The 21,026-nt window shown below is 36.1% G+C and overlaps 4 protein-coding genes across 4 annotated transcripts; 3 read left to right on the top strand and 1 right to left on the bottom strand.

Annotated features, from left to right (window-relative positions):
• Positions 1 to 2,554: 2,554 nt before the first annotated feature.
• LOC145620175 (uncharacterized) lies at positions 2,555 to 3,382 on the bottom strand. The gene has a single exon (XM_081674808.1). It carries the CDS (start codon positions 3,380 to 3,382, stop codon positions 2,555 to 2,557), a length of 828 nt encoding a protein of 275 aa, XP_081530934.1.
• Positions 3,383 to 6,701: 3,319 nt separating this feature from the next.
• LOC145621200 (putative xyloglucan endotransglucosylase/hydrolase protein 10) lies at positions 6,702 to 8,412 on the top strand. Its single transcript, XM_081675938.1, has 4 exons — positions 6,702 to 6,902; positions 7,058 to 7,158; positions 7,282 to 7,475; positions 7,694 to 8,412. Exons 1-4 carry the CDS (start codon positions 6,713 to 6,715, stop codon positions 8,094 to 8,096), a joined length of 888 nt encoding a protein of 295 aa, XP_081532064.1. The 5' UTR covers positions 6,702 to 6,712; the 3' UTR covers positions 8,097 to 8,412.
• An 8,804-nt stretch (positions 8,413 to 17,216) lies between these two features.
• On the top strand, positions 17,217 to 17,959 carry LOC145619448 (basic form of pathogenesis-related protein 1-like). Its single transcript, XM_081674136.1, has one exon. The coding sequence runs from the start codon at positions 17,270 to 17,272 to the stop codon at positions 17,756 to 17,758; it is 489 nt and encodes a 162-aa protein (XP_081530262.1). The 5' UTR covers positions 17,217 to 17,269; the 3' UTR covers positions 17,759 to 17,959.
• A 1,370-nt stretch (positions 17,960 to 19,329) lies between these two features.
• On the top strand, positions 19,330 to 19,958 carry LOC145621175 (basic form of pathogenesis-related protein 1-like). Its single transcript, XM_081675911.1, has one exon. The coding sequence runs from the start codon at positions 19,368 to 19,370 to the stop codon at positions 19,872 to 19,874; it is 507 nt and encodes a 168-aa protein (XP_081532037.1). The 5' UTR covers positions 19,330 to 19,367; the 3' UTR covers positions 19,875 to 19,958.
• Positions 19,959 to 21,026: the final 1,068 nt, after the last annotated feature.

Below are 21,026 nucleotides of genomic sequence, written 5' to 3'. Positions count from 1 at the left end.
AATTGCTTTGTGGTACTATTTTGCGCCATATGCTATGAGCAGCAGGACAATCACGAAGTATGTGAAGTGTGCTTTCCTCACTCACACCACAAATAAAGCATTTTGCATCATCTGTAAGCTGTCTCTTGAACCGATTTAGATTGCCAAGAATTCTGTCATGGCAAGCAAGCCATAAGAAAGCACGAATTCTTTGCTGAATTGGAGCTTTCCATATTGTATTCCAACAATCATCATCAATGACATCAGTATCATGGCGCAAAATATTAAGCACTGACTTGATAGTAAATTTGCCATGAGTACTGTCCTTCCAGTAGACAAGGTCTTCAGCTGCTGGGTCAATTCGAAGCTCATGGCTTTGAATAATCTTCAGCACATTTTCAGGCAGAAAAGGAGCAAAAATAGCCCACCTCCAACCTACATCAACCTCCCACATTTCACCAACTGTCGCAGCTGCTAACTCCATGGGTAAAGGCTGTGTAACTAAGTTACTCAAAGGTTCATCTGTGCACCATAAATGATCCCAAAAGAGAGTCCTCTCACCATTTCCTACAACAACCCGCACTCCTTTCCCCAAAGTATTTGCATTTTCAGAGATACCACTCCAAACATTAGAACTTCTAGCCTTAGGATCGAACATGTCTACATCACATCTCCCCTTGCAGTACTTTGCTCTCAAGACCCTTGCCCAAAGAGCATTTGGCTCAGTAAGCATTCTCCATCCGAGCTTCGTGAGGAATGCTGCATTTGCTTGCTTTGCTGAATATACTCCAACTCCTCCTTGACTCTTTGGCCGTTGCAGCATCTCCCAAGACAGCAGATGGACCCCTCTTTTCTCCTCATGGCCTCCCCATATGAACTTTCTAGTTTTCTTGTCGATTGCTTCACATGTAGTTCGGGGTATCTTTGCAGTTTGCATAGAGTAAAAAGCCATTGTAGAAATGGTAGACTTAGCCAAAGTGATCCTTCCAGCCAGAGAGAGATACTTAGTCTTCCACCCCGCAAGTCTACGATCGATTTTTTCACACAAGTGATTAAAGGTCTCTTTAGTCACTCTACTAGTCAACGTTGGCATGCCAAGGTACATACCAAAATCTTGAGTAGCCTCCATATTCAACGCACAACTAATTTGAGTTTACTCCTCACTGCCCACATTAGCCGAGAAATATACTCTTGATTTAGCAAAACTCACTTTTTGTCCCGAGGCCTTGCAAAAACGATCAAGACAATCATGTAACACTTTGGCTTGCTCAACACTTGCTTCCGCAAATAATATAATATCATCAGCAAAAAAGAGGTTAGATAAGGAAGGACCATCCCTACTTGCACGAATAGGCTTCCATCTATTTTGAACAATAGCCTCTTGAATGACTTGAAAGAAACGTTCCATACACATAACAAACAAGTAAGGGGAGAGGGGGTCTCCTTGGCGAATTCCACGACTAGGCTTAAAACTTTGAGATGGTTCCCCATTCCAAAGAACTTGCAAGGAAGACGAAGTCACACATTCCATTATAAGCTCAATCATAAAAATTGGAAGATTCATTTGCACCATCGTATCTCTAATGAAAGACCAACGTAGTCTATCATAAGCTTTTTCGAAATCAATCTTGATGGCCATATAACCTTTCGCACCTTGCTTTCTTCTCATGGTATGAATAACCTCTTGGACTATGATAATATTGTCTGTGATTTGTCTACCCGGTACAAAGTTTGATTGAGTATTGGAAATCAAGTGGGGAAGAACTGGTTTGAGACAATTGACTATAACCTTGGTGATCACTTTGTAAGCAACATTACATAATCCAATAGGCCGGAATTGAGATGCAAGCTCTGGTTTCTCAAGCTTAGGAATTAGAGCTATAAAAGTGTCATTGAGATGATCAGGCAGCCCCTTTCCCTCTAAGATAGGCATAATGGTTCGATACACTGTATCCGCAACAATTTCCCAATTCTTTTGATAGAATAAGGCTTGAAAGCCATCTGGTCCCGGTGCTTTCAACGCCCCCATCTCCTTGATTACAGATTCAACCTCCACTTTCAAATATGGCCTAACCAAGCCACTCCAATCAGCCGTGGAAAGCTCCAGGAACACATCTTGAGGAACATCGAAAAAATCAGGTTCACCCTCCTCTATAAATAAATTCGAAAAATAATTCACTATGTGATTCTTGATTTCTTCTTTGTCTTGAATCCAGTGATCATTCTCTCCCTTGATGGCAACAATTTTATTTTTCCATCGACGCACAATTGTGCTTAGATGAAAGAAGCTTGTGTTACGATCCCCATGCTTGAGCCATTCAATCCTTGATTTTTGATACCAAAGAATTTCCTCCCTTTCAAGTACTTCATCAAGTTCTCTTCTTAACCTTGCCTCCAATTTTAAAAGACCTCTATCAATTTTTTCAGCCAATTTCTTCTGTATTCCTGCTATTCGAGCCAAGAGCAATCTTTTTTGCTTGAAAATGTTACCAAAAACATCTCTATTCCACACTTGCAAATCAGAGGACAATTTAGACAGAGAGTTCATTAAATCACCTTGTGCATCCCAATTTTGTTATACAAAGTCCTTGAAATTCTCATGAGTCATCCAAGTAGCTTGAAAGCGAAAGGGTCTGTGAATGGATTGTAAGGGAGCAAAACCATTCGGTGACACAAAGATGGGACAGTGATCAGATTGTACAGCAGGGAGATGCTTCATCGAAGCTTGTTCAAAACGCATAGCCCACTCGTCATTACATAGAGCTCGATCTAAACGAGCACTTTGTCGAGTTTCAAGAGTCTTCCCCCGGGCCCAAGTATGTGCTGCTCCTGCAAATTCAACCTCAAGAAGTTCCATATCTTCAACCCAATTATTAAACAATGCAGAACGACGATTGGTTTCATGACAAGACTTATTACGTTCAGAGGGAAATCTCGTGTCATTAAAGTCACCAGCCAATAACCAAGGCTTATTATGTGTGGCTGCAAAAATTTTCAATTCCTCCCACAAGTCTTTCCTTTTCAAAGGGTCCGGACTTGCATAAATAGCATAAAAATACCAAGGAACTGCTCCAACACGAGTGATCTCCATGGTAATATGCTGATTGTGTTTTATGATCGGGTTAACAGTCACAAATTCGGGTTTCCAATAAACCCAAATACCACCGCTAAATCCCATAGCATCCACTCTTTCATGACCCTTATAATCCAAAATAGTTGCTATTTTGAGTGCTTGTTCTCCTCCCATATGTGTCTCGACTAAGGCTAGAACATTAGGTTGATTTAATCTGACAACCTCTTTCAAAGCAGAGGTAAAATTCAAATTGCCTGCCCCTTGCACGTTCCATATCATGCAAGTAATAGGCAGAGTATCAGTTGCTAAGTTAGGTAATCTATCTTCCATGGAAACTGGGATTGAAGATAAGGTAGTCAAATAAGCATGGCTTAGCAATCTCAGCAGGCGCTGAACTTCAATTGGTGGAATCACTGTCACCACCAGATCCGGAGGAATCGAGACAGGTGGTAACAAAGTGTCCATATGAACCTCCATTATGTGCACCAGGGGGTTCATGATCGTCAGGTAAGGTTGCTCCATTGGCAACCCCACATATAGGGTCTTCTCCGGGGGAACATTCAAGGTGATTGGGTAGGGAGGATGAGACATGAGTGATGGCATTTGAAGAGTCACTGGCATCATGAATTTGCTTCTCAAGTGCTTGTGTGATTGCTTCAATAGCTTGGGGAAGTGCTTCAGTATTAGCTTCTAAGTCAACAATCGAGTTCTCTTTACCTTGCTTGGACGTTGCTACGGTTTTGGAAACATGAGAATCATGAGAAGGAATATTGGCAGAAACTTCCTTAAGTGGGGTGCTTTGGTTCGAAGGAAATATTTTCCTTTTTTCCTGATAAGATTTCGAGGGAATCTTTTTTGATTTTGTATGGTGTGCACTTCAGAATTTTTATCTTGCTGAGATTTTTCCCCCAAATTAACCGTGCTAAAATCCATCCCATCTTTATCTTGGAAAATATTATCTTCCAATTCCTTGTTTATCTCTACCATATTATTCCCAAAATCACTCTCTTGATTTTCCAGAATATTAAATCTTGAACCACTCCCATAATTTTCTCCTAGAATCACGGCAGATTTATCCTTTCTTGTATGCACTCTCAAGTTGTTAGCCACCACTGGAATATTCCCTGCCACCTTAGCACCACCAATGGCAGTTTTCCCTGCCCCTGCATTCTTGTCCTGTTTAGCAGTCCTCTGTCTACCAGGTTTTTTCACTAGCATCCATGATCCAAAATCCTCCTGCTCTTCTGGTCTAGGAACTTGATTATGTAAAGGGTTATCATGAACCACCATAGCAGATTGCCTAACATTCTCTGGTTCAGGATTACAGTCGTCAGCCACATGACCAAGCTTGCCACACTTGAAGCAAACCATTCTAATTCCCTCATACTGCACTCTCCAAATTCGACCCTTTAGCCAAAATTTAGACAATAAAGGCTTAGATAAATCAATCTCAACACTTAGCCTAGTGAATTGGCCTCGTTCAGCTTGAGCAGTGGTTTTATCTACTCGAATAACCTTTCCAATTTTTTCCCCAATTTTATTTAAAAAACCGATATCAAAGTATTCCACAGGGAGGTTTGGGATACGAACCCAAGCAGTGAGAACTTTAATTGGAGCATCATCTGGAACAAAATTAGGCACCCATTTCCTAATTGTCAAGTAGTTATCATCAAGGAGCCAAGGACCTTGGGTGAGTACATAATTGTAATCTGCCTTGTTCGTGAATCTAGCAATAAAATAGTTACAACCAATGTCTGTCAGTGCGAGTTCACCCTTGATATTCCATTTTTTCTTTAGTCGTCTCATTAATCCCATGTAGCCTAACTTCCCACTAAACATCTTGATTATCAGTGAAGTTTGCCAAGGTTGTCTCAGACGTTTCTTTTCTTCCTTGGTAAGCTTAATGACAGGGCACCTATCATCATTTAGGATATCGTCCGGAATATCCTCTTCATCCTCAGAAATATCTGCTTCATCCTCGTCATCCAGTAATTCACCAAATTCTTGATGCGGTGAGTTTGCATGACCTGATCTAATCATATCACGGAAAGAAGGCACTCCCTGTTGATTGGAGAAAACCAACGGAACTTGTTCCCTCTGTAATACAGGGGACTTAGCATTATCCCCTGCAGTTGCATCAGCCATTTCTTCATCTTGAGAGCTCCTTGCACCAAAGATCACATGATTGATCTTACGCTTTGGTTTCTTATTCGAGCGATCAAACCGATCTTGCTCCTCAGTTGAGGAAAGGATACCATGGTTGCCATTGGGGTTTTCCTTAGGGTTTTTCATAGAGAGCATTTTTTATCTTACCTAATTATCAATGTATCTTAAACAAATTTATTTTTACAAAAATTTCTTTGATTGCAGTTTCACTAAAATAGAATAAAAATTTTCTACCCAAAAAAAAAAAAAAAAAAAAAAAAAAATTCCGTCCAATCAAACCGAGCCTAACATGATTAGTACGTGTAACGTAGTAAACGTACTAACGTGACTCATGTCTCACGTGTATGTATTTTGTTTTTGGTAAAGTAGAGAGATCATTTAATTTTGTTAGGGAAGTTGTAAAATGGGTTTTGTTACATGTAAACTGGACATTGTAAAAGAAAAGAATCTAAATAAAACTTCTGAAAAGAAACATGAAGCCCAAGTTAACAGACTTAAGCTAAGTTAGTTGTACAATTATCCCTCCAAAAAAGAAAAAAAAAATGTGCTATGTCATTTTCAAAAAAAGGTTTTGTGTATGGCCAAAGATTGGTATATTAAATTTATACACATTTGACAATAAAAATAGGCATAAAAAAGTTGAATCATAAAGCAATTACATTCCATAATTAAGCCTGTAACCTACAAGCTTTTGTCAGCACATGTACCAGGTTATTGAGAAAACCCCTTTAATTTATCATTGTTGATCACACTTGTTTTTTTTTTTATTCGCAGTGAATGAATTTTGTGCTTTAACAGTAAAAACTAAAGTGCATTGTTTCGTTTAGTATTTAAAATAAATAAAGTTATTATTGTCGATTGCTACCGACCTCTAACCCTTAGTTCCTCACTAGGATCATATTATTCAAATACTACTATTCAAAAAAAAAAAAAAATTATTCAAATACTACGTGTATAAGTTATTTGAAATTTCCCCGTCAAAAAAAAGAAAGTTATTTGAAATTTCAAATCGAGAGTAAACTCAAAATGTGAATTGAGATTAATTGTTACGTAATTCAAAGAATTAAAAGTAAACTACTCCACCTAATCACCTATTATCAAATGGTTATAGCAATAAAGTAAACAAAATAATTGAAATTACGTCATTTATTTGATTTTGCTAAATTAAAGTAATTACTCCATAACACTACTTATAACTTATCACGAAATAGTTCTTATTAGTCACTTAGCTAGAAGCTAGTCATTTCAATATTGTAACATGTATGTTTAAATCATCTAATGTAAATAGGAAACTTTCGAAATGAACTTGTACATCCATTGAGAAGTTGACAACTAATTTAAGACTTTTCTTTACTTCTTTCAAAAGATATGTCTTGCTTAAACCATAAACCTCTCCTATTTTATTCCTTTCTTTTCCTCATGCATTACCTATATATACACACACCAAATCTTTTAATTATTTCTACATAAGCTAAGATAATCCTCAAAGTCACCATGACAACCTATCACTATGGACTCTTTGCAATAGTTTTCGTTACTAGCGCGATTTTGGTTCCATTTTCCGTTGCTTCTGTTGTTTCTACAGGGAACTTCAACAAGGATTTCTTCATCTCGTGGGCTCCAAATCATGTAAACACATCAGCTGATGGCACGACAAGAACCTTAAAACTTGATCATGAATCAGGTAAGTACGTACGGTCCATTTTTTTATTATTATCACATATACACGAATTATTACTACGTATATGCTATTTATGTGTGCAAAGTACGACTTTCAACTTGCATTGTTACTAATTTTTTATGTGGCTAATATTTTTCTTTGGCAATTGATTTTGATAGGTTCTTCTTTCGATTCGAACAATATGTTCTTGTTCGGACAAATAGACATGCAAATTAAGCTAATAAAAGGTTATTCAGCAGGCACTGTTGTAGCTTATTATGTAAGAATTATAATTTTAATGTTTGTTATTCATTCCTTTCGGTTTTCTCATAGTTTTAGTATTTTGCCCTCTTTTTTTATATGTTGAAGATTTACTAAAATAATTTTGTTGCAAATAATATAGCTTGCATCTAATTCACCAAATCGAGATGAGATAGACTTGGAGTTCCTAGGAAATGTTACAGGGCAACCTTATATGCTTCAAACAAACATATATTCTGATGGCTTCGGCGATAGGGAAGAGAGGATTTCTCTGTGGTTTGATCCATCAGCAGATTTTCATACGTATTCGATTCTTTGGAACGTTTACCAAATTGTGTAAGCCACTCTTCAATTCAAGCTTTGCTTTAGAAATAAATGCAGATCCCAATTAACTTAGTATGCAAATTTTTAAGATATAGTTTTGTTTAACAATTAAAATTAAACTATGCATGCACAACCAAAGTGCATCTATCAACTTTATAAAGTTTAAGCATAATTATCAACTTATTTTTTTCCATAAAAACGTGCAATAATTTAATTCATTGTGCATACAGGATCATGGTGGACTGGGTGCCTATTAGGGTTTACAGAAACCATGCAGATAAAGGAGTAGGGTTTCCAAGATCACAACCAATGAGCCTAAAAACAAGCTTATGGAACGGCGAAGATTGGGCAACAAGAGGAGGCAAGGATAAGATCGATTGGTCGAAGGCACCCTTTGTTGCTTCCTTCAGAAACTACAAGATTGATGCATGTATTTGGGGAGGAAATCCAAGGTTTTGCAAGGCAATTAGCTCTACTAATTGGTGGAACAAAGAAAGATTCAACACATTAAATTGGAATCAAAGAAGGTTTTATAAATGGGTTAGAAAATATCATCTAATTTATGATTATTGCCAAGATAATAAGAGGTTCCAAGGCAATCTTCCTAAGGAGTGCTCCCTTCCTAAATATTAAAATTAATTACATGCAATAATGCATTGCAAATTCAGAGAATTTTCTTGCCATTAATTGTTGTGTGTAACGTATAGTAGTAAGCCAATGCAAGTAAGAGATCAGACGAATAATATAGATAGCAATTGTGGTCGTATATAGATGAATCATATATATTAGTATCCTAATTCGATCTTTTGAAAGCACGAAGCAAGATTTACACGAACGGAGTATATTATTTTTTCGATAATTTGTATGTAGTAGATTTATTCATGAAATTAGAAGTTGTATCATCAATATGAAAATTTATTTCATATTCATTACTCTATTTTGATCCCCATCTTTGTTTAATTTTCCAGTTAAATTATGTATGCGAACTTTGAAGTCCAAAATCCATGTTATATTAGCCTTCTAGATTGAGTTAGCAAATTTTAAAGAATTTCATTATTTATTATAATTATACACTAAATTAATTAATTGGTATTCCAGCAGCCATTAGCTTTGATATAAAGTATAAGGAGTGGTAGGTTTATTCAATTTGTAGCAGTATGCTGGCTGAATTATTCAACACATGACTTATAATACGTAGTAATATGAATGAATTATGATACATTTGTGCATGTTTGTTAGTACTTTTACCATTTTAGGTATAGTTTGAAGCATAACTATCCGCTTTATAATTTGACGTACATATTTATATGTAACTTGTCATCCTAATGTACTAAGTTATATTATTTCTGTGAGGCAAGGTTACCTACCCTATGCTGCCATGCGTCAAAATGTATATATAGCTTGATCATGGTTGTGTACACCTTATTTGAATCGCGCATCACATTGAATATAAACAATAAATCAGATCAATATGTAGGATTAGTTGTTTATTTAATTTCTTTTAGACATAGGCTTGATCCTTTTTAAGAAAAAACTAACGTGCGTCACCGGGATGTAGATAAGTGAATTAAAAGTGGAAATATTAGAGAAAAATAAACATTAACTATATCAATTGACGTGTGATTTTGACATACATTCCAAACTTGATACTATTTTAAGTTATATATTATTATCTAACGACCTAGGGGTGTAGGGGGTGCTCATTAAATTAGCAAGATCCTAAAATAAATATGTTCATTTGTAATTAAGAAATGCAACTTTATAAATTACACATGCATATATACGTATAGTAGTTATATAGTTTAGCATAGTTGCTTGAAACTTTATTTCCACTAGCTTGATACAGAGAGGATAAAAAAAAGTTGCACAATATAATCTAGTTTGGCCCTATCTAAAATTTCATCACATTTTTACGTAGACATACCAAATGTTACATATATATACATTTTTTTATAGCATTAGCTTTTGATTGACCACGTGGTACGTACTCATTTTATATAATATGAAATTTCATACAAGTATTTGCACAACCATTTGCCTTAGAAAATGGAAAATTCTAGTAATTTTCCTGAAGCCGGATAAACCATCTTGTGTAAAATATTTTTATCTCCTACTTGCTAATATTTTTCAATTGATTTTCCTCTATAAATTCCACTCAATCTTATGCAAAAATTTCACAGCCAATCTTTTTTTCATTTGTGTAATTCAACAACAACCAAAAGAAAAAAAAAAAAAAAAAAAATGAATTTTCTCAAGTCCATTGCAACCTTTTTGTAGAATTGTAGAATGGTTGTATGTCACATGATAGACATGTGACTGTTTTGTCTTATTTGCAGTGGCTCTATTTCATTGGTGACAGTTGTTAGCTTGGTGTATTTTCTCTAGAATGATCTGTATTCCTAGGTTAGAATGTATCTAGGGATTGTAAGGAGCAGTGATATAAATATCCTTGTAAGGCTGCGCAGCCAAGTGAGAAAAACCTGAGAGTAATTGTATACTCACAAAAGTAGTATACGCTTAAACCTGAATCAAAAAAAAAAAAAAAAAAAGAAAACAGCAAGTTTTGCTGATAAAATTATCTCTGATTACTTTCTTTTCATGGTATCAGAGCAGAAAACGCCCAAAATCAAGTAAAATCATCATAACAATCCGAAAGTTTCAATCTTTGAAGTTCAAAGATGCCAGAAACAAATGAATCTGGTGCAAATGAGACTGGAAATGCTTACGCAGATCCCTACTATATGGCCAACTCTGACCATAATAGTTCTAATCAGCAATTGGGAATCATCATTTTTAATGGTGAGAACTACCTAAACTGGACCAGGAGCATAAGAATGGCTTTGGGTTCGAGGAACAAGCTGGGATACATTGATGGTAAGTTGAAGAGGCCAAACCCAGGTCATGCAGATTATGGGAAGTGGTACAGGAACGATAATGCAGTAAGAGGATGGATCTTAGCTTCAATGACTACAAACTTGGCTGAAAGTCTCATTTACTTGGAAACTTCCAAGGAGTTATGGGATGAAGTCAAGGAAAGATATGGCCAGACTAATGCACCTCTGCTCTATCAACTTAAGAAAGAGCTGAGTGATTTGAAGCAAGAGAATCAAGCAGTTGGCAATTTTTATTGCAAGCTCAAGAATTTATGGGATCATATTTCTTCTATTAAAGGAATACCAGAGTGTACATGTGGAGCAATGAGCAAATGCACATGCAACATGATGAAGAAGTTGGCTGATGCAGAGTCACTGAACAAACTCATTCAGTTCTTGATGGCATTGAATGAAGGCTTCGAGAACATAAGAGGAAGCATTCTTGCAATGGAGCCATTACCACCTGTGAACAGAGCCTTTCATCTTGTTCAACAACAAGAAAAACAGAAAGAAATCACTGGAAGCATGAGCACAAATACTGAAGTCAGTGCAATGAATGTGAAAAGACAACCAACAAACAATTGGCAGAGAAGAGAATCCAAGGAAGCCAAAATGAAGAAGAAATGTGACCATTGCTTGATGAAAGGTCACACGAAGGAAGAATGCTTCGAGCTCCTAGGGTATCCTGATTGGTTCAAGAACCCACCAAAAGGAAAGAGCAAAAAGGTGGCTGCAAATGTCAACAAACAGAATGCTGAGCCTGCAAGTGAAACCCCTCTCGACAAGAATTTTGAACATGGTGAATGCAGTGGAACAAAACCAGATCCCAGCTTGATATCAACCATGGTGCAGGAAGTCATGAAGGCAATGAGTGAGAAGCAACATTTGGCTAACTTTGCAGGTAATCTCTTAGCCACTAATGTAGGACATTACTTTCAAGTTTTTGATCCTGGTAGCTGGATAGTTGATTCTGGTGCTTCAGACCACATGGTCGGAAATAGAGGTTTGCTCACTGAAATAAGAAGTTTGAAATTTCCTATAAAAGTAGGACTTCCCGATGGGCAAGTCAAGAATGTGAAGGAGGTAGGATCAGTAAAGTTGACAGATAATATTGTGCTGAAAAATGTTCTGTTACTGCCTGATTTCAAGCATAATTTAATGTCAGTTAGCAAGTTAATAGAAGATGGAATATGTATGGTGAATTTTGATAAAAATGGGTGCTTGATACAGGACCCTACCAGTAAGAGAGTGATTGCTGAAGGAAGAAGTGAAGAAGGAATCTATAGGCTGAATTTTGGACAGAATGAAGAGAAGAGTAGATCTAATGGAAAATGTTCTGTGAATAATGTAAGTAGGAAGGAAAATTTGAGCATTTTGCATGCTAGATTGGGACATGTGTCTTTATCAAAAATGAAACATTTGAGCTTTTGTGGTTGTAAGAATTTAAGTGAATATTTTTGTGATACTTGTTGTGTGGCAAAGCATCATAGAATGCCTTTAAAACCAAGCAATACTATTGCTAGCAGAATTTTTGAGTTAATCCATATCGATTTGTGGGGACCTTATAAGGTCAAAAATGTTACAGGTGCAAGCTATTTCTTAACTATAGTCGATGACTATAGTAGAGCAACATGGACACAGTTGTTGTCCAATAAAGAACAGGTGAAAGGAATTCTCAACAATTTCTTGAATTTTGTTGAGAACCAATATGAATGCAAGGTGAAAACCTTGAGAAGTGATAATGGGACTGAAATTTTTCAGTCAGAATGTGGTAAAGTTCTAGCAGAAAGAGGAATTTTACATCAGAGAAGTATACCAGGAGTGCCTCAGCAGAACAGAAGAGTGGAAAGAAAACACAGATTCCTCCTCGAAACCGCAAGAGCAATTAGGTTGCATGCAGGGTTACCTAGATATTTCTGGGGTGAATGTATACTATCTGCAACTTATTTGATTAATTTGTTACCAAGTTCAGTCTTAGGGTGGAAGACACCTTTTGAGAGATTAAATAAAAGGAAACCAGAATATGATCACCTTAGAATCATAGGGTGTTTATGTTATGGTTTACCTACTGTGAAAAAGAGTGATAATGGTGAAAAAGGAATAAGATCTGTGTTAATAGGGTATCCATATGGTCAAAAGGGTTATAAACTCTTTGACTTAGAAAAAAGAAAGATCTATATGTGCAGGGATGTAAAATTTGAGGAAAGAATATTTCCTTTCCTCAATCAAAAAGAACCTGTTTTGCAAAATTTGTATAAACAGGTGTTTCTTCCAGGTATCAATTCAGAAGATCAAGAAAGAAATGATGAAGGTGGTGGCGATAACTCTCTTATTGAAGAAAGTTTAGAAACTCTAGAGTTGTTTGATGCTAGTGAATCTGTGCATATGGATTCTGAAACTTCTGAACAAATATTTCACAATAATGAAAGTGCAGCAGTTGAACAAGAAGTTGCAACACAAAGTATGCCTATTCAGGAAGAAAATGCAGAACCTAAGGAGACAAGAAGATCAGAAAGAGAAAGAACCGTCTCTAAGAAGCTCAAGGATTACATCTATAAGATTCCTGGTATGAGAGGTCAATCAGATGAATCTGCAGCATTTACAGTCCATACTGTAAAAGGAATGAAAAATCACTCTCCTGATTATATTGCTTGTATGAGAAAAATAATCAAAGTGACTGAGCCAGACAGATATGAACAAGCTGAAGGGCATCCTGGATGGGAAGCAGCAATGCAAGAGGAGTTCCAGGCAATGGAGAAAAATGGAACCTGGGAAATGGTGACTCTTCCCGAGGGTAAAAGAGCCATTGATTGTAAATGGGTGTATAAGGTGAAGTATGATAGAGAAGGAAATGTTGTTAGATTAAAGGCAAGAATAGTAGCTAGAGGTGACAAGCAGATAAAGGGAAAGGATTATAAACATACATTTTCCCCAACAGCAAAATTGAGTACAGTAAGGATTTTGATAGCTCTTGCTACTATCAAAGGATGGAAGTTGCAGCACCTGGATGTAAATAATGCCTTTTTGCACGGGTATCTTGAGGAAGAAATATACATGAAGCCTCCAAAAGGATATAAGAAAGCTGATGAAGGAAAGGTTTGCAGATTGGTGAGAAGCATTTATGGTCTGAAACAGGCTTCAAGAGCTTGGAATTGTGCTTTAAAGGGATTTTTGATACAGCTTGGATACATTCAATCCAAGAAAGATTATTCCCTTTTTACGAAAGAAGAGAATGGAAAGCAAGCAATCATTCTAGCTTATGTAGATGATTTGCTAATAACAGGTGATAACTTGGAAGAAATAGAAAGGGTGAAGAAGAATTTGGACAAAGAATTCACCATTAAGGATCTTGGTGAACTGAGATTCTTTATCGGGATTGAGATTGATAGGAATGAGAATGGAATTATCTTGAACCAGAGAAAATATATTCTCGATATCTTGAAGAATAATGGTATTCAAGACTGTAAAGTTGCTAAATTCCCTTTCCCTAAGGGGATGAAACTATCAACTGATAGTGGTGAAGTTCTTCAAGAACCTGAAATTTACAGAAGAATCATTAGAAAACTGTTGTATCTGAATATCACAAGACCCGACATTTCATACTCAGTGCAGCAACTGTCTCAATTTATGCAATGTCCTAGAAAACCTCATCTTCAAGCTGCTATTCATGTCATGAAATATTTGAAAGGAACAATGGAATGGGGATTGTTTTATCCCAGTGAATCTGAATTGAAAATTCAGGGATACTCTGATGCTGATTGGGGAAGCTGTGCTTTCAGCACTAGATCCTTGACAGGATACTGCATTTTTATTGGGAAATGTCTAGTATCCTGGAAAACTAAGAAGCAAAAGACCGTTTCTAAGTCATCCACAGAGGCTGAATATAGGAGTATGTCACATACCACTAGTGAATTGGTATGGGTTGATGATATTCTTCAGAATTTGAAGGTGCAGGTCGAGAAGCCTATTCCGCTACATTGTGACAACAAGTCAGCTGAGCATATAGCTAAAAATCCTATCTTTCATGAGAGGACTAAACACCTCAACATTGATTGTCACTATGTGAGAGATCACATTGAAGAAGGATTCCTCACAACTGTCCATGTTCAGTCAGCCCATCAATTGGCTGACATCTTGACAAAATCCCTCACTCAGCAACAACATAATTTTCTTTCTTTCAAGTTGGGTCTTGTTTCTCACCCCAAGCTCCAACTTGAGGGGGGGGGGGGATGTAGAATTGTAGAATGGTTGTATGTCACATGATAGACATGTGATTGTTTTGTCTTATTTGCAGTGGCTCTATTTCATTGGTGACAGTTGTTAGCTTGGTGTATTTTCTCTAGAATGATCTGTATTCCTAGGTTAGAATGTATCTAGGGATTGTAAGGAGCAGTGATATAAATATCCTTGTAAGGCTGCGCAGCCAAGTGAGAAAAACCTGAGAGTAATTGTATACTCACAAAAGTAGTATACGCTTAAACCTGAATTAAAAAAAAAAAAAGAAAACAGCAAGTTTTGCTGATAAAATTATCTCTGATTACTTTCTTTTCACTTTTCCTTTTTCATCATAGCAACCCTAGCCTTTGCTGGATTTTGTCATGCACAAAATTCACCACAAGACTATGTTGATGCCCACAACGCGGCTAGGGCCGAGGTGGGTGTCGAAAACATAGAGTGGGATGACGAATTGGCAGCCTACGCCCAACAATACGCCAACCAACGTATTGATGATTGTGCTCTGGAGCATTCTGAGGGGCCTTATGGAGAGAATATCGTTGCAGGTCCCGGTGATGCTAGTGGCGTAGATGCAGTTAAAATGTGGGTTGATGAGAAGGCTAACTACGACTATGATTCCAATACTTGTGCTCCAAATGAGATGTGTGGACATTATACTCAAGTTGTTTGGCGTGATTCCGTTCGTCTTGGATGTGCTAGGGTTCTATGTAACGGTGGTGGGATTTTCATCACTTGTAACTATGATCCTCGAGGCAATTTTAACGGAGAAAAACCCTACTAGAGTTACTCAAACTTCACTTGTGTTATGCTCATTAGGGCATTTACTTATACTTAATAAGTTAAGAGAAAATAAACGTGTATACTATTGAATAAAACTATGAGTTATCCCTATTTATGCACCTGTTTAGCACTATAGGGATATATAATTTGCTCTTTTAAGAATATAATATGTTTAAATAAGAAGAATAATACCTTTGGATTTGGATATTTGGGTGCACTGATATATATAATCGATGCATGTAAGAATTTTAAGTTTAAGCCATCATTTATGTGTTATACGTTCTTTCTTACTCTCTTTAATTTGAGTTCATTTTTTTAGTAATAACTCTTCTTTGTTTTGTTATAAGTACAGTCGTCTATTCTAAATTATTTCGATCAATTACTATTCTCAAAGATACTACTTCATGTTATTACTAGAACAACCTGCATAAGGAGTTACTAAATGTTGCTTATTTGTGGTCAATAAATATAAAAGTTATCAAGGCTGCAAGAATACTCCTTTGGTGAACAAAAGATGTATGGAGCTTGCATCGAAATTGCAATGCAAGACTTGATGTCATTTGAAGACCCCTTAGGTTGTAAGTTTTAAGCCTTAATGGTCTTAAGGCTTTATTTGTTCGTTGGTGGCTTGGGCGTACATTTATATTGGTCTTAAGTCGTAACTCGTAACTAGCACTTTACATATTCAACAATAGCTTGATCATTATTGTATATTTGTACACCCTTTTTTTTTTTTTTTTTTTTTTCGGATTTAAATGGCTATTGTGCTGTATACTTGCCTACCACTTACTTGAATTTCCTACTACTTTCTGTTTTTTTTTTTCCTTTTTCTCTTGGGGTAAAAATTACATTTGACACTTTTCATCAAATAAAATTAAATCGAGAAGTTCGTGATTATTTCTTTAAAAAAAAAAAAAGAAGTTTGTGATTATTATTTTGTTCATAGAGAAAAAAAATTAAGCAATGTATAAACACAAAACACATTATTATCGTTTACTGCAAACACTTTTCAACACACCACACACTAATTCCTACTTTTCTAGCCCTCAATTCACGGCGTACCAAAAGTCAAGAGAAGTCAATCTATTTCACTATTTAGCATTGAATGATGCCATCCTCCTTAATACTACTCCGTATTATTTATCACTAAAAATGTAATTATTCCAACAATACAACAATGCTTTGTCCGTACAATTAACGATAAGTAACCACTAAAAATTTCTTTAGTGATAAAAAATCATACAACATCAACTAAAGAAATACGAATCAAACAAATATATAACATATTGATGAATTCAATAAAAACATGCTTTATATAATAAACTATAATGTCCAATAGATATTACACCGTGGAACATTCCTATTGCTTAATTGTATTGCTTGCTATAAAGTAAAACCTTGTTAGAAAGACAATCTAAATATAACAATTATTTGTAGCTGTGAAGATATTTTTTTTTATCATCTTATTCATTTGATTGTATAAAAAAAATTATAAAATTTGTGACTCCGCATAATTTTCAACAATGAAATAATTTCATGACAATGCATTAGATCTATTATCTCACAATTTAAAATAAGATCAGACTAACTAATCTCCCTTGATGAAACGAGGAGGCAATCCTTATCTTTTGAAGGATATAGAAAAACCTTGCCATTCGAAGAAATTCATCCATCATAAGTCTACAGGTTGATGAATGTTTTGGAAGTTTAATTTCCATATTTTCCAAATGCTATCCCACCTAATTTACATTAGGCTCTGAATCTTCTACATCTAATTTTCAACACTTTGCTAAGAATTTTCAAGAACTCTTTCCTATATAAACCCTATCTCATGGACATAAAATACATCCCAAGTAATCAAATACATACCTCTTTGTATGTAACATTATTAACAACCCCCTCAAAAAAAAAAAAAAAATGAATTCCGTCAAAAACCTTGCAACTTTTTCATGCTTCATCATAGCAATCCTAGCCTTAACACGATCATGTAACGCACAAAATTCACCACAAGACTATGTTGATGCCCACAATGCTGCTAGGGCTGCCGTGGGTGTTGGTGACATACAATGGGATGACCAAGTGGCGGCGTACGCCCAACAATATGCTAACCAACGAATCGGTGATTGTGCTTTGCAGCATTCTGGAGGGCAATACGGAGAGAATCTTGCAGGAAGTACCGGCGAACTGAGTGGCACGGATGCAGTACAATTGTGGGTGAATGAGAAGGCCAATTACGACTATAATTCAAATTCATGTGTTGGCGGGGAATGTTTGCACTACACTCAAGTGGTTTGGCGTAACTCGGTTCGTCTTGGTTGTGCTAGGGTTCAATGTAACAATGGAGGCTATTTCATTGGTTGTAACTATGATCCACCAGGTAATTACCAAGGCGAAAGACCTTACTAATAATAATCTTTTTCAGAACTCATCCTCTAAGAGAGCCTTGGAACTATTATATAATATCTACTTCGTTCTTATATCTTTAATTTAGTAATTTTCTACTATTATTATCTGTTGAACTTTGAATCAGCTCACTAGAGCATTTGATATTCACTACTTGATAAGGTATGTATGTTATAAACCTATGTATGCAAGAGAACAAATGAATAAAGTGTGCAACTTATTTACAATTATCCTACACTGGTTATTGTATCACTTCGGGGTAACTTTATAACGGAGTATATGTATCATGTGACGTGGAATCGTGGATGGTGGATCTGACTCATTTTAGCACTCTATAACTTAAAATTGATACTCGTACTTAGATTTTCACAATTACAAAATGGAAAATTTGGACTGAGTCGTAGTGGAAAAAGTAAGCAACTATGTCAGGTTAGATGGGCAAGGTCCGGACCAAAAATACTTGCCCAAAACCCGTAAAATTGAACTGGGCTTAGTGGCTTTTTTGTGTTTATTTCAAGCCAGGCAAAAATATAACTAAAATTCTTACAAAATAATAAGTTTAGACTTATTTCCAAAATCATCCCAAATCGTATCGGGTTTATGAGTTGGGATGGGCCCATCTTAATTATTTTTAAATTGATTCCTATTCCAATGTGGGTTGTTTTTCAAAACATTTTCTGCATAGGCATCAATTATGTTAGTTTTTGCTCCAAATACTTCTTCATTTTGAATTCTTCCAATTCACGAACACTCCATTTTAAAAAGGTTAAACAAGAGTATTATTTTCTCATAAAAATTTAATGAGGTTTCATCTTAAAACTAATTTACATTAATACATGAAATACGTACCTATGACGTAGCCCACTTGAACTACATGCTATACCTATCCATCCTTTTTTTCCCAATGTACTACATACATCCCACAATCCCACATACATCTTGACTCACATGTGGTATCTATTAACACTTTAAATTTTAACACTTCAAAGCTTGATTAGTTTTGTTTACTATATTCTTTCAAGGATTGAATTTTTATGCTATAGAGTGCTAATTATTTTTCAAGGATTGAACTTCAATCTATAATTTTTGAATGTTCAATAAGTTGGGGTTATCTTTCAAAAAAATAATAAAATAATAATAAAAGTTGGGGTTAAAAGAATACTGAGTATAGAATTATGAATTGAATGGATCAATAAGTTGATTATTTCATAATTCTTATAGGCATAGTTAGTTGGTTGGTCGCTAGATTAAAGTTCCGCATTTTAATTTGTGATTTACGAATCGTCTTGATCAGCAACAAAATCAAGTAGCAAAATGATAGGCATGTTTACAGTAATACATAGTATATAAAATCAATATTTTGATAAATTCTTTGAAGCATATATAATGATATTATGATCAATTCTTCTTCTTTCTTAATCCTAATTTTTAATTTTCATTTTTTGACAACCATTTGATCAATTCTTGCTCAAGAGCTTTTAGATGGTGACATTACAAATAAATTTTAATTACTTATCCACTATAAATTGTACAACATCTTTAGCATTATTTGATATATTTTCCAAGAGCCTTAATATTTCTTTTTATTTGTCTTAATTTCCAAAAACAAAAGATGTGTACAATTTTGTTTAAAAGTAGTACACTTGCAACATTTTCATGCCTCTTCATAGCAACCCTAGCCTTTGTCCAAATATGCCTTGCACAAAATTCTCCCCAAGACTACCTTGATGCCCATAACGCCGCTAGGGCGGAAGTGGGCGTTGTAAACATAGAGTGGGACATCACATTGGCATCCTATGCCCGACGATATGCCCTTAGCCGGGTTGACGATTGTGCCCTCCTACGTTCCAACGGGCCCTATGGAGAAAACCTCGCGGTAAGTAGCAATCCGTTGTTCACAGGCACAGACGCCGTAGAACTATGGTTGCAACAAAAGGTTGACTATGATTATAGTTCGAATACTTGTGCTATTGGTAATGATTGTTTGACCTACACTCAACTGGTTTGGCATGATTCGGTTAATGTTGGGTGTGCTAGGGTTCAATGCGTTAATGGATGGATTTTTGTTATGTGCAGCTATAATCCACCAGGCAACATAGTTGGCGAAAGGCCTTTCTAAGCCTTATTATATATCTATTAAATACAAGTTATGACTTTCTAAATAAATAAAGCCGCGGCAGTGGTGGTGTGATTGTTTGTTCAATGGGATTATTGTAAAACTCCTTTAACAGTTTGCATGAAAATGTATCATGTATCATTTAATTTCCTGTTTTCTTATATCAAATGACTCAAATCTAACTATTATGGTTAAATGGTATTATGGCAGCATTGCTATATACTACCTCCGGTCCAATTTACTCGCAACAATGGAATATTTTTTTTTCTCACAAATAATACCCCTTTGTTGCGAGTAAATTGGAGGGTAATTCCAAGTTTCTCTTCTTGATAAACAAGAAGCGTTTCTCATAAGGGTAAATTTGGAATTATTAGTTGATGGAGTGAACCTAACGTTACCCCCTTTTCAACTTACCCCCTTTTGCAATTCAACCCCTTTTGCAGTTCACCTCTGTACCCAGAATCTAGTTCCCACCTCCGGCGATAAATTGTTGAAAGCGGGAGCTAGACCAATTAGAGGTGTTGATCAATTAAAAGAACGGCCAACAGTAGGAGTAAGCTTCAATGGAGGAAATTGAGTTTAAAACGAGGAATTCGAACTCGATGACGGCTTCGACGGAGGAATTCAAGCTCAATGACAACTTCAATGGAGGACGGTCACCCTTACCCTTTGGGGTTGACCATGCCATAAATTTTACCCTTTCTTATTGGGTTTTTCGTTTGATTTTGGCTGCGAAGCCGCCTATGTTTGCCACCGATAATGGTGGTTGTCCCCGGTGTAGACGAAAGAGGAAGATGATGGTGTCGGTGGGGACGAAAGAGCGAGGTGATGGTGGAGGTGGAGGTACTTGTTGTCTGCGGAGGTGCTTGTGAGGTGAAGACAAAGCTGTAACGGAACGCCGTTAACGTTACCGTCCAACGTCCTCTTCAATAGTCCACGTGACTTGCTTCAGTGGAAGTCACAGTCAGCATTTATTCAGATTTAAAAACCATTTGTTTACAATTCCCTAGGCGTTTCTATTACACATTTGCCACAAGAGAAACACTTCTTGTTTATCAAGAAGAGAAACTGGGGCGCCCCCTAAATTGGACAAGAGGTAGTATAATATATACTCCGATCCATTCTTGTTCTGTTGACAAAAAGACAAATAATGAT

This window comes from Chenopodium album, chromosome 27 (genome assembly GCF_948465745.1).
Source record: "Chenopodium album chromosome 27, dcCheAlbu1.1, whole genome shotgun sequence".
NCBI classification, from domain to species: Eukaryota; Viridiplantae; Streptophyta; class Magnoliopsida; order Caryophyllales; family Amaranthaceae; genus Chenopodium; species Chenopodium album.
Note: the sequence above shows the minus strand (reverse complement) of the source record. Positions and strands in the feature narration are given on the sequence as shown.